This window comes from Mauremys mutica, chromosome 12, assembly GCF_020497125.1.
Source record: "Mauremys mutica isolate MM-2020 ecotype Southern chromosome 12, ASM2049712v1, whole genome shotgun sequence".
NCBI classification, from domain to species: Eukaryota; Metazoa; Chordata; order Testudines; family Geoemydidae; genus Mauremys; species Mauremys mutica.
Window position 1 is genome coordinate 63,798,302 of NC_059083.1, and position 13,141 is coordinate 63,811,442.

At 39.9% G+C, this 13,141-nt stretch overlaps 2 protein-coding genes across 11 annotated transcripts in view; one reads left to right on the forward strand and one right to left on the reverse strand.

Annotated features, from left to right (window-relative positions):
- Positions 1–5,911, forward strand: part of B3GNTL1 (UDP-GlcNAc:betaGal beta-1,3-N-acetylglucosaminyltransferase like 1) — a 329,218-nt gene extending 323,307 nt beyond the window's left edge. For 3 of the 4 annotated variants that reach the window (XM_044983307.1, XM_044983308.1, XM_044983309.1), the window contains one exon: positions 3,373–3,776. The gene's annotated coding sequence lies outside the window, so the exon portion shown is untranslated. Of the gene's footprint in view, positions 1–3,372; positions 3,777–4,991 lie in introns of those variants that run through there. The other variant, XR_006572924.1, reaches the window with a different exon arrangement.
- Positions 2,444–13,141, reverse strand: part of TBCD (tubulin folding cofactor D) — a 266,851-nt gene continuing 256,153 nt past the window's right edge. For 6 of the 7 annotated variants that reach the window (XM_044983304.1, XM_044983301.1, XM_044983300.1 and 3 more), the window contains exons 39-40: positions 8,173–8,257; positions 2,445–3,499 (exon numbers count right to left, since the gene is read on the reverse strand). In XM_044983304.1, the coding sequence (XP_044839239.1) occupies positions 3,488–3,499; positions 8,173–8,257 (97 nt within the window). In that variant the 3' untranslated portion in view covers positions 2,445–3,487. Of the gene's footprint in view, positions 3,500–8,172; positions 8,258–13,141 lie in introns of all 7 variants that reach the window. The other variant, XM_044983298.1, reaches the window with a different exon arrangement.

The window sequence follows — 13,141 nt, forward strand, 5'->3', positions numbered from 1 at the left end:
TCCAGCCTGCTTTAGTAGTGGCTTTGTTTTGATCTCACTCCAATTAGCAGCATCCCTAACTATCATGCTGCAGCAGACTGGTGTCTATTCATTGAATTTCAATTGTGACCAGACTTCGTAATCTCCGCGAAGCTAAAAATTGTGAGAGCTATGGAAACCAAGTTTGTCACTCATATAGGTGGGTCCTGTTCAGCATTGGGAACTTTGTCCTATCATTTTCCATGTCGTACCTGTTCTGTGGATTAATACAGGGTTTTGTGCTGCATGGCTGTGAAGCCAACCCCATTTTGGGAGTATTACCTTTAAGATCCAATGCTGAGGTTCATAGCACAGAGAATATTTCTCATTTGAGTTTCATGTGACTGGTTTTTTATGTTGGTTGAATATTTTTTATACCACAATCTTTATAAAACTAAAGCTTCTGAAAGTGTGGCGATTCCATGGGAGCTTTATCCATTTTGACCTTGATCCACAGCTCACACTCCTACTTCGGAACATACTGTATAGCAAATCTTCCAAAAAAAAGTCCCATGCTAAGAATAGGAGTACAAGGATGAGAGTTGGTAATGAAACAGAAGTACAATAGGGGTTTTTTAGTCTACTTGAAAGGAAAAGTTAGAAACCAGGTTTATACAGCCACTTGCCAAACTGGGTTGCAGTTATTCTTACAGTCAATTATTATCTTCAGCTGGTACAATTCAAAGAGTGATTATACTACTTGCGGTTTTTTCCCAGTAAAAGTCTTTTCTAGATTCTAGTAATACAGTGCTCTCTAAAGGACTGGTTAATAATACATAACACAGCTGAAGATTTTATCATCAGTGGAAATGGTCTATAGCCATGACTAACTCTAAAGTGCCAAGTCTAAACATTTTAGTAATCTTTTTAGTTTAATTTTTCTGATTTAAATATATTTTGACACTTCTGTATTGATGTATTATAATCCATTTTAATTTTAAATGAATGAGTTCACCCTTTTGTGGGGGAGGAGGTCCTGTCTTGTTACTAGTAATGAACTATTCTGTCTTGATTTGGGCCAGTGCTGTTTTTGCACCAAGCAAGGAACAAATGTTGCTATATGAGCAGTAATGGTCTAAAGGGACCTTGACATCTGCACCCTTAATCAGTGAGATATAGTAGCCCATACACCAGACATAACAGTAGTTTCCAAACTTTTTGGAATGCACCCCCGGAATTACGATTTTTGGTTGCGCCACCCCCAACCCAGACAAAAAGAGGTGAGTTAGGGGATGGAGGTTGCGCTCTCTCCTCAGGCCCTGCCATGCTGGGCTGAAGCCCAAGCTGCACGTCATGGCTGCTCAGTTCTTCAGGGGATGCGCCCCCACGGTTTGAAAACCTCTCTTCTATAAGCTCCGGCATTTGAGGTGTGAGCCATTCCTACACCTGTGACGGTAGGGTCTCAAGGGCAGTGTGTATGTACTTGAGATATATCCCTAAGTCATTCTGGTATGAATATTAACAAAAGCTAGTTTCTGGGCTTGCTCACTTGTACAAAAGTGAAAATCATGCCACCCTAGCATTTCTCCTTCCCTTCTGCTTCAGGAAGAGAACAATTTAATACACTTGTCACAAATAATTCATATATTTAGCTTCCCTTGTGAATCTAGAGAAAGAATTAGCATAGGCTCTTTTGACTGGGTTTATATAGCATACTATCTTTTTGTTTGTCCTTCTATTGTTGTATGTCACATAAGCTTAAAAATCAGTTTCCACACATCCCTCTGTTAGAGCAAAGCATGCTGCAAGTGCTTACTGTATAGTGGAATAAAAGTGAGTGACAGGGTAGAGGTAGGTTTTCTCACCATCAAATGCAGTTAACTTATGGCTTTTTATAGTTGGCCTTTCTGTAGGGGAAAAAAAAATCAGCTGTTGTATCACTTCTTATTAAGCGCCTCTTTATGGCGAATGACTGGTTGCAATTTTGGTTTTGAAAATGCGGAATGAATTGATTCACTCTGTACAGAGAATAATGTAGTTCATCACTTTGTGTCCTGTGCTTGCACCCAGAAAAACAATGGGCTGTCTATTTTCAAATGATGTCACACCAGTTGCAAATTGCTAGTGGTAGCGTCAGTTAACAGTGGCCATTTCTCATCCACTTTCAGATCACCATGTTACCAACACTAGAGTCATGGCTTGGTGAGCCCTAGATTATTGTTTTAATTACCTGTGCAGATAAAAAAAAATTAACTGTATAGTTGTGATAGTGCTGCATGTATACCACAGATAAACAATTGGTTTGCATACACCACTACTGAGAGTTCATTTTAGTATGTTGTAATGCTTGTTTTGTGGAATTAATTTTTGAACATTAAGTTCAAAGCAAGTAAGTTTTGCACAAGAGCTGGCCAGGTTCTTGGATATGCGAGCTGCAGTTCTCCAATTATCACAACAAACATGGGTTTTTTAAATTGAACAAATGTTCATAAAGAACCATCTCTGATATTCAAAGTGAATAATAAATGTGGTTATTGTACCTGATAACCATGCCATATATGGCATCTCTGAATTTGGCTCTTCATGTTCAGAAATTGGCATAATGCACACATGAAGGAAGTGGAGTTTACATGAAACAACAAATAAAAAGGTTTACCTGTACTAGCCTGTCAACTCTGAATGTAGCCTGCAATCACTGATCTATTTTAGAGGCCCAGGGGGCTGCTGAGAGGCAACGTGACTAGCTGATAATGGACATTTTTAAAAATGTCCAACAGTAAGGGCAGTGGCTGAAGTACTGACCTGTCACCTCTGTACTCCGCATTTGGAAAAGTGAGGTTCTGCTTGATGTCTCTTGAATTCTACCTTATAACACAAAGTCACCACTCATTTACACTAGTCGACAGTCTCTGTTTATTTTAGGCTTTGACCTTACCCAGAACGAAGATTGTCTGCTTTTGCTTGCAGATTATAAGTCAGGGTTGAAGGCAATAAAAGAACGGTTTATTGAGAGAGGTATTACTATTAAGTATTACCACTCTGAACTGTTACATTATCATCTTAAATATTTGTCTTGACCACACACATTAGCCACAACTGTAAATGTATAATACACAAGTACAAGCGCAGTGATTTTAGAGGAGAGACACTAAGTCAGGTTTACTGAGGGGAATGCAAGACATTGGCATTCAAAAGCAGCTCACTTATGACAATGATCATGAGGACAAACTGCCATCTTGTGGCTACAGATAACAAATTTAAGAATTGAAAACAATGGACTTTTGTTGCCTTCTTTATATTGTGGTCAGAGATACTGACAGATAAACAGCCTGCTTTTTCAGTGGCATCTCTCTGTGTGATGCTTTTGAACACGCTTTTACTCATTACGTTAATTTTGCTAATCGTATTTTGTAGCTCAGTCTCAAACTCCAGTTTATCAAGATGCTGCAGCACAGATCACTTCCTCCTTCATGACGCAAGTGCCAGAGAGCTTCAGTTTTCAAAGCAACAGAGAACACTGACTGCTTTACTACGCTGCACTCTACATACAGGAAACAAAAAAAGAAGAACTTATGAAATTCCTTTTAGGTAGGGTACTCAGTGACTTTTAATCCAGCTAACAACTGAATGCATGATATCAACCAAAGCAAACTAAAGGCCTTTACATTTTAAAAGTGAATTGTATTTTAACAGATGGTAAATATCACAACTGCTAGATTTAAAAAAAGATTTAGTTGAATCAACGTGTAAAATATTATTCATCTGACACGTTTCGCAAAAGGATAAATAAAGTTCAAGTGGCTTGTAAAATGAAAATATTCAAATGTTATGCCTGGCTTTATCTAATCCAGTTTATTTTCCTCTACGTTTATGAAGTGAGCTCTCAGAGAAAGGTAGAATGTGCTGTGTATTTTTTCTCATACACCCCTCCCCATCCCTACTGACAAGTGTTTGTGTCACTGGAGTTCACTGGTGTGAAACTCCTCCACTAGTAATACAGAGTAGGTTGCAGGTGGGATTGTCATTCTTTAATATTAGCAAAAATGAAAATAGCCTTGCAGTTTACTTGAAAACTTCTATTTGTTCTAGCAAGTGTTTAATCAGCATTATTAGAAAACATGCAGAGGAAATATTAAAGCACCAAATTCTGCCCTGAAACCTTAATGGGATAGCAAAGGAAAGATTCGCATTATAGTATTTGCAATAATTTTTTCACAGACACGCACACAGGTGCATCATATTATCTTGTTTATATCAAAGGATTTACTTTTCTTTCCAATCTTTCATCTAAGTCTCCAAGTTTTAAGAATAAAACTCACCCAGCTCAAGACAATTTTCTTACCAATTATTTATACCCTCTATATTTTGAAATGCTTAATCATAAAACTGATGAAGCAAAGAGCAGTCAACACTGATAGTAAAACAAGATTCTTAATCTCCCACATCATTAAAACACCAGCTCTCACTTTAAGCAAGAGTGATTTACCAGATGAGAACTTTAAGAATGTTTCTTCATCAAATTTACAAAATTATCTGTTCCAGCTGCTGTACAAATTGACTAACTGTATACCAGGGGAGTAGGAATCACTTCAGCAGCTGGTTTTCTTGGCCCTTTTACTATCAAAGTTTTCAGAACAAAACAAATAATCATGTGACACATTAAGTCACAAAACCAGTTATTTCCTTTCTGAACCTGGCTGCTTACAGCTCACCACAGTTGCGTTGTATCTCTACTTACAAACACCAGAGGCAGTTAAGTCTTATCTGATGTTCCAGGGCTTGGCCACAACCCTTCCACCAGTACAAATACCTCCAAAACTATAGGAGGAAATTCTGCATTTTAAGTAAGAGCTTAAGTAGAAATTAACAGCAAATCCTTATTTCCCACAGTTTGCCCCATTTTAACACATTTACCCCAGTCTGGGGCATAGAGAGCAATAAAGAAGAATGAATAGGGATTGAATGACATATGGGACAGAAGAATGTTACCCTTTCCCAAAAGTAAGTAGTGTTAATCTATTTTAAATCCACAGCTGAGGTCATCCTTCTGCTGACATTTTCTTCTGAAGAAGAATGAAGGGCAAAGCATGCGAGGTGTTGATGGATGACCAGGTAGCCATTTTACAGATTTTTGTTCTGGCTGCTGACTATGGAAGCATTGAGTAGGCTCCAACCTCTTCTGCTGATGAATGTGCTTCAGCAACAGTATTTAATCTAGCTAAGAATGGATGATTTTAGATACTTTCAAGCACATGCATGTGACTTACAGGGAGAATAAAAATGATGTTTTACTAAGCTAATTGAGTCTATTAAGGAATACTTGAACTGCTCTTCTCAGATCTGCCACATGCATTGCTTTTGTTTTTCCCAAAATCTCAACACCAAAAGAAAAAGAATTACGCTAGAGTCATCTGTACTCAAGATTAAGACCAGCCTTGTCCTCACAGAAGATGCATTATGGGTAGTATCTGAGAATGAAGATTTTGAAAACTCTTCTAGCTCACGTGGTTGCAACGAAGAAATATATCGTTATGGAAAAGGAATAAAATGCCATAAGTGTGATTGTGAGAGTCTTTGCATTGTAGACAGATTCTAGCTAGGGAAGAGGTTTGACTGCTGGTTGGACACATATGCTACTCTGTGGAACCTCACTACCATTTGGTTATGTACCTAGAAATGTAGATGAGCTAGTGTGTTAAATGCAATAGAAAGAGGTTGCAGGCCAAGTCTAGGCCATCCTCTAAGAAAGTGGTTCTCAACCAGGGGTATGCAGAGGTCTTCTAGGGGATAGGTACTTGCCTAGTTTTACAAAAGGCTAGATAAAAAGCACTAGCGACATCAGTGCAAACCAAAATGTCACAGAGACAATGACTTGTTTACGCTGCTCTATATACTATACACTGAAATGTAAGTACATTATTTATATTCCAAATTATTTATTTTATAATTGTATGGTAAAAATTAGAAAATAAGCAATTTTTCAGTAATAGTGGGCTGTGATGATTTTGTAAACAAGTAATTTTTAAGTACGTAAGACAAATCAGATTCCTGAAAGGGGTATGGTAGTCTGGAAAGATTGAGAGTGACAGAATTTTGTCTCAAGTCTCACACAGGCAAAAGAGATGGAGAACCTGCAAGTCTTAAAAACCTAGCTGTCTGCAATGAGATGCAGCATACAGCTCTGGTGTAGGAAATCCTACCAATTAGGAAAATGGAGGGGAGACCTCTGTGGAAGCTCAACTAGGTCTGGGTATCCCAGCATTCTTGGTGTCCCCTGATCTTCTCAGTAGTTGAAGTGGGGAGAGGAGAGATTTGACCATCTGTGAACTAGAGTCTAGTCCCAGCAATTTTTGGTCCGCTTCCCTGATGAAGAACTCCACCTTTACATTTTGGCTGGATTATTTTTTGTTCAGAACCATTAGCTATACTACTTCAAGTATATGTCCCAACGCATGCTCCACCCTATTTGAGAATCTCACTGGAATATGGAGGTAAATTTCTGCTAGAAAGACTACAGTAGTCCTGACATGTGTTTTCTTCATCAGGCTGTTCATACTCTTGCAGTCCAAGACTCTTCCTGATACCTTTCTTCAATGATGATGGAACAGAGTCCTGGAAGTGCCTTAAGGGACAAGCTCTAGTGCTTTTGGTGTGGTTTGTTTCTCAGCTGTTGAAGCTGCAGAGCCTGAAGCTCCAGATGAATATTCATCTTACACTATCATCTCTCTGAACTGGATTGGAATCTGATGCCTGTAACACAGGAGATCCTAACCTGGGTTCTATTTTTTAAGGGAAGCAGGCCCTATCGCAGTCACTCTGTTCAGAGTGGAAGAAGAGTTCCATAAAATCCAAACTCTGAGCCCAGGGGTTTCTCCTGGAACAGGAAGAATCTCTACTCTGTTACTTTTGCTGTGAGTAGGACTGAAATGAGATTCTGCCCCCATCTCTGTCTGATCTCACAGGAGTAGGAAACTAATACTTTGTTCATATAATATGTTACCATCTTATCAAGCTTCCCCATGAATGGGATTACAAATAAGATACAGATAAATTTTACTTGACAGGGCTTAAGTCAGAGTTAGGGCCAGGACATCTGAGAGTCCATGCATCCTCTTTTTATGAATGCAGCAGCTACAGGTATTTCTTTAGCTATCAGTGAGCTCTTCTTTGTTCTGAGGGCAGAGGTTTTTAATTCATCACAGCAGGACACCGTAGCACTAGCAAGCATGTGCTTCCTAGTGACAGTAGGGCTGCTGAAGAGGCTGTGAAGTCTGTTCTAAGAATGGCATCTATCTTTGTGCCTGTACGGTCCTTTAGTAAGAAAACTCCCTCTGCAGTAATTACCTGTTGCATCAAGTTTAGCCAGTGAAGAGTGCAGCTTTAGGTGGCCTTGTAGAATTTCAGGGCCTGCCACCTGAAGCATGTTCCATGCCTCCCTAACAATTTGCATGAAGAAGGAATGAAGGGGGAGGACAAGTGTATTTAATATTTGTCCTTGGTTCTATTTAGCCTGCTTATCCTGGTGGCCAACATCTCCCTCCCCATTGTCTGACATATCTGGAGGAAAAGAACCTCTCTCATGCTTCTCTGGCTTAGGGTCACAGTGATCAAAACAGAGTTCTCCTCCTGTGGAGAATGAGCTGTACTCAAAACTGTGCTGGCTTCATGCTGCATACTTCTGCAAATCTGGCCCATCATGTGTACATTAAACTGAGTAAGGAAATTCTTTCCTAAGGTTACATGTCGTCACTTCTCAGGTTATTAGGTTTTAGAATATAACTTTTCTGAATCTTTCAATACCTTTTTTGTCCTAAATGCAGAATCAATTTATAGGAAGTCACATAAGTCATGGAATTTTAGTTTTGCTATTGAATTTGAAGGGGAAATTCTTACCATTCTTTTCCACAAAACACAGACACACACACTGTACACACAGGCATCTGTGCTACATTATTTCATGCTTGCATTGTCTCAGTAAGTTGAGATTTACACCAGAAGTCTGGAATGTTTTCAAGGAATGGGATTGGAGGGTTTTATAAAAACTGTTTTAGACAATTCCATACATTCTGTACTTATGTCTTAGGCTCATAGCACAATCCCATGGATCTTGGATTTCTAGATGTCATTAACAAGTACAGAATATTTAGTAAAATAACTGATGCTTTTAATTTTGTTTCTTCAGGAAAATTCTATAGCAAAAACTCCAAACTCTACCTTGGACACTAGTTGCGGTTTCGGCACTTTCATTAGGTCACAGAGATAGTTGCGCTTCTCTCTCACTAGTGGTAATTCAGCATCCCTACAAGGGAAGATAAGATAATTCCTTTTAATGTTCATGCTTTCAGTCCATCAAGAAAATAATTTTTGGAACTGAATTTGTAACATGCAGTGAAAAGAAAAGCTTAATGAACAGTTTGACAATACTATTTCCTGTTTATTCTTAATACAGTATCCCTTCAAAGTAAAGTGAAACAGATTTACTCTTAATAAATTCTGATTTGATTGATACAAAAAAAGTATAACATTTTTACTGCACTGCATTAAACCAGAGGACTCTTAACAGAATGTCTCCTAGAAGTGTCAATGTCCCCAAATGATTATTCGATATTGAAGGTATTTCCAAGCCTAAAATAAAGGGAAACCTTTGGTACCTCTGACACAACCCTGTACATAATTTTGATTTTGTAAAGGTAGCCATGGTATATAGAGTCTCATACCCAGTGACTTAATTCTCTGGGGAGGACAAAACTGATTCCAGTACTACAGAAAAGGGTGCACACAATCTAAATGTTGAATACCTCTGGCCTTTTTCAAAGATACTTGACAACTTTGGCAAGTTGCAAACTTGCTTTGAGCCAAAACAAAAGGCACATTTTGTTATATTATAAATTAAACAATTGTACCCTAAACCCATGGTAGTTCTAACAGGGAGACTATTTCAAACATGCATATCCTGGTTATTGTCTTTTTTACCAAATATTTGAGGCTGGTTCAGCTTCCTGATGTCAACACAGATTTATTTTAATTCAGAAGTATAAAGTTGTTCCTGTAGTGCCCAGAGAGTTTGAGAATTTTAACATACAATTGATGATCCCCTGCAAGGTGTCATAAGTCTTCTTTAATAAACATTATATTCTTCAACTGCTTTATCTACAAGTCTCCCCAGGTGAAACAAGCGCACACCAACTAATCTAGAACGCTATCTTAAATCTCAAACTATTAGACTTATATTTGAATTTGGGGTGTACACTAAGCACTGGACCAACAGAGAATAGAGCAGGCAGGCAGCCACATAATAGCATAGGGTCTGAGTAGAGAGTCTACATATCCAGACAGTCCTTCAGTGAGAGTTCCAATGCCCGACGTGCACAGGCAGAAATTGTGGAAAAACAACATCGCTTGCCTCACAACCTAAGTCGTGCAGAACGCAATGCCATCCACAGCCTCAGAAACCATCCTGACATTATAATCAAAGAGGCTGATAAAGGAGGTGCTGTTGTCATCATGAACAGGTCTGACTACCAAAAGGAGGCCGCCAGACAACTCTCCAATACTAAATTTTACAGGCTACTTCCCTCAGATCCCACTGAGGAATACACTAAGAAACTGCACCATCTACTCAGGACACTCCGTACACTAACACCAGAACTAATCAACATACCCTTAGAGCCCCGACCAGGGTTATTCTATCTACTACCCAAGATCCACAAACCCGGAAATCCTGGACGCCCCATCATCTCGGGCATTGGAACTCTCACTGAAGGACTGTCTGGATATGTAGACTCTCTACTCAGACCCTATGCTACCAGCACTCCCAGCTATCTCCGTGACACCACTGATTTCCTGAGGAAACTACAATGCATTGGTGACCTTCCAGAAAACACCATCCTGGCCACCATGGATGTAGAGGCTCTCTACACAAACATCCCACATACTGATGGAATACAAGCTGTCAGGAACAGTATCCCTGATGATGCCACAGCACACCTGGTTGCTGAGCTCTGTGGCTTTATCCTCACACACAACTATTTCAAATTTGCTGACAATATATATCTCCAGATCAGTGGCACCGCTATGGGCACCCGTATGGCCCCACAATATGCCAATATTTTTATGGCCGACCTGGAACAACGCTTCCTCAGCTCCCGTCCACTCACGCCCCTTCTCTACCTACGCTACATCGATGACATCTTCATCATCTGGACCCATGGGAAGGAGACTCTGGAAAAATTCCACCACGATTTCAACAGCTTCCACCCCTCCATCAACCTCAGCCTGGACCAATCTACACAGGAGGTCCACTTCCTAGACACCACGGTGCAAATAAGTGATGGTCACATCAACACCACCCTATACCGAAAACCTACCGACCGCTATGCCTACCTTCATGCCTCCAGCTTCCATCCCGGACACACCACAAGATCCATTGTCTACAGCCAAGCACTGAGGTACAACCGTATCTGCTCTAACCCCGCAGACAGAGACCAACACCTAGAATATCTCCACCAAGCATTCTCAAGACTACAGTACCCACACGAGGAAATAAGGAAACAGATCAACAGAGCCAGACGTGTACCCAGAAGCCTCCTACTGGAAGACAAACCCAAGAAAGAAACCAACAGGACTCCACTGGCCATCACATACAGTCCCCAGCTAAAACCCCTACAACGCATCATCAGGGATCTACAACCCACCCTGGACAATGATCCCACACTTTCACAGGCCTTGGGTGGCAGACCAGTTCTCGCCCACAGACAACCTGCCAACCTGAAGCATATTCTCACCAGCAACTGCACACCGCACCATAGTAACTCTAGCTCAGGAACCAATCCATGCAACAAACCTCGATGCCAACTCTGCCCACATATCTACACCAGCAACACCATCACAGGACCAAACCAGATCAGCCACAACATCACCGGTTCATTCACCTGCACTTCCACCAATGTATATATGCCATCATATGCCAGCAATGCCCCTCTGCTATGTACATCGGCCAAACTGGACAGTCTCTAAGGAAAAGGATAAATGGACACAAATCAGACATTAGGAATGGCAATATACAAAAACCTGTAGGAGAACACTTCAACCTCCTGGCCACACAATAGCAGATCTTAAGGTGGCCATCCTGCAGCAAAAAAACTTTAGGACCAGACTTCAAAGAGAAACTGCTGAGCTCCAGTTCATCTGCAAATTTGACACCATCAGCTCAGGACTAAACAAAGACTGTGAATGGCTTGCCAATTACAGAACCAGTTTCTCCTCCCTTGGTTTTCACACCTCAACTGCTAGAACAGGGCCTCATCCACCCTGATTGATCTAACCTCGTTATCTCTAGCTTGCTTCTTGCTTGCTTATATATACCTGCCCCAGGAAATTTCCACCACTTGCATCCGAAGAATTGGGTATTCACCCACGAAAGCTCATGCTGCAAAACGTCTGTTAGTCTATAAGGTGCCACAGGATTCTTTGCTGATTTTGATTTAAATATTCCTCTTTTAGTTTGATTACTTCAGTGACAAATTAATAAAGGGGAATCTACAATACAAACAACACTGTTCTCAAACCAGTTGCTTGTCTCAGCGTTATTTCTGTATATGACATAGCAACAGCCACTGCTCCCTCCCTTCTTCACAATTTATGGAGATGAAAGAGGGATTTCATGCCAAAATAGCTAAACAATCTTTAACTTTCTGAGTGAATATTGAAAGATATTAACACAGGAGGAGCAATTTCAAAAGTTTGTGGAAACAAATTATTTTAACTGTAGAGTTCACATGGTAATTTAACCAAAATGTAAGACATAAGACTGAAAAGTAATAGATTCTACAAATCTGAGAAAAGCTCATATAGTTGTTTTAATTCTGCACTGAAAGATTAAGAAAAGTAGTAGCAGCCAATCATTATACTTCTGACACATCATTTACTTTAAAATCGATCACCAGTCAGGAATTTCAGAGCAGAATGGGGAATTATTTTATGCCATAGTTTAATATCAGAGTTTCAGATCCAGCACCCTTTAGGTTGCCAAAAGCAAGCTGTGCAAACAGAAAATCTACTTAAGTTAATGCAGAACAATTATCCAAAATCAGTGACTAACGCCAGTGTGTTTTTACATGGCTTCAGAGAAACTGTGAAAGAGTGCCCTAAGTCTACTTGTTCCTTGAAGACATCAGAAGTCACTAAAATGGGAGAGTTTGGAAGTGTTTAAGTCATGAACACATCTATTGTAATACAACGATGAGAACATTACTTGTTGCATTCACAGAACTAAAGAAAAGGGCATCAAATGGTACTCAAATTAGTTCATTTGCTTTATCTCTTAAGCAGTGACACCTTTATCCTGCACCCTCTGTGGATCTAGAACTGTATAGTCAAAGCCTCTCTCTCTCCTCATGATTAATATTTCAGGCTCATTATAATACAACACTAAATAAAGCTGTGAAAATATGAACATTTAAGCATAAATATAATCAGCAGTTCTTATAGCATTCAGTTTTCTGTCATATGTTTCTATTCTGTTATTTTATTGCAGTGGTTCTCAAACTTTTGTACTGGTGACTCCTGTCACATAGGAAGCCTGAGTGCGACCCCCCCCTATAAATTAAAAACACTTTTTTATATATTTAACACCATTATAAATGCTGGAGGTAAAGCAGGGTTTGGGGTGGAGATCGACAGCTCATGATGCCCCCCCCAATACCCTCACGACTCCCTGAGTGGTCCCAGTCCCCAGTTTGAGAACCCCTTTTTTATTAAGAACACTGCTAGAAGTCCCTTTTTTCCCCACTAGGTGAATTTCAAGTGAAATCACTGACCCAAAGGTAGTAAAGTCTAACGCACTGCACCTGGCATGGACAAGACAATGTTGCCATTATAGCAGAGCATTTGATACAAGAGTTCTTCTAATAGAGTAACAGAAATGACTCAAAATCCTGGCAAGTAGTTGTGGTACATTCAGCTATATTAATTCACAAGTGCATGCAAGGCCTTCTTTCCAGAAAAGATTTAATGACAAAGATAACGGAAGGTAGTTTAAATTATATTATTAATGCAGTTACTTAATTGATACTACAATATGAAAGTTCCACTGGGGAATGTCAGACTCTGAAGGAGGTTTCAACATTTCTGAAGCCTATATTTCAGGGGTTGGCAACCTCGGGCATGTGGTTCGCCAGGGTAA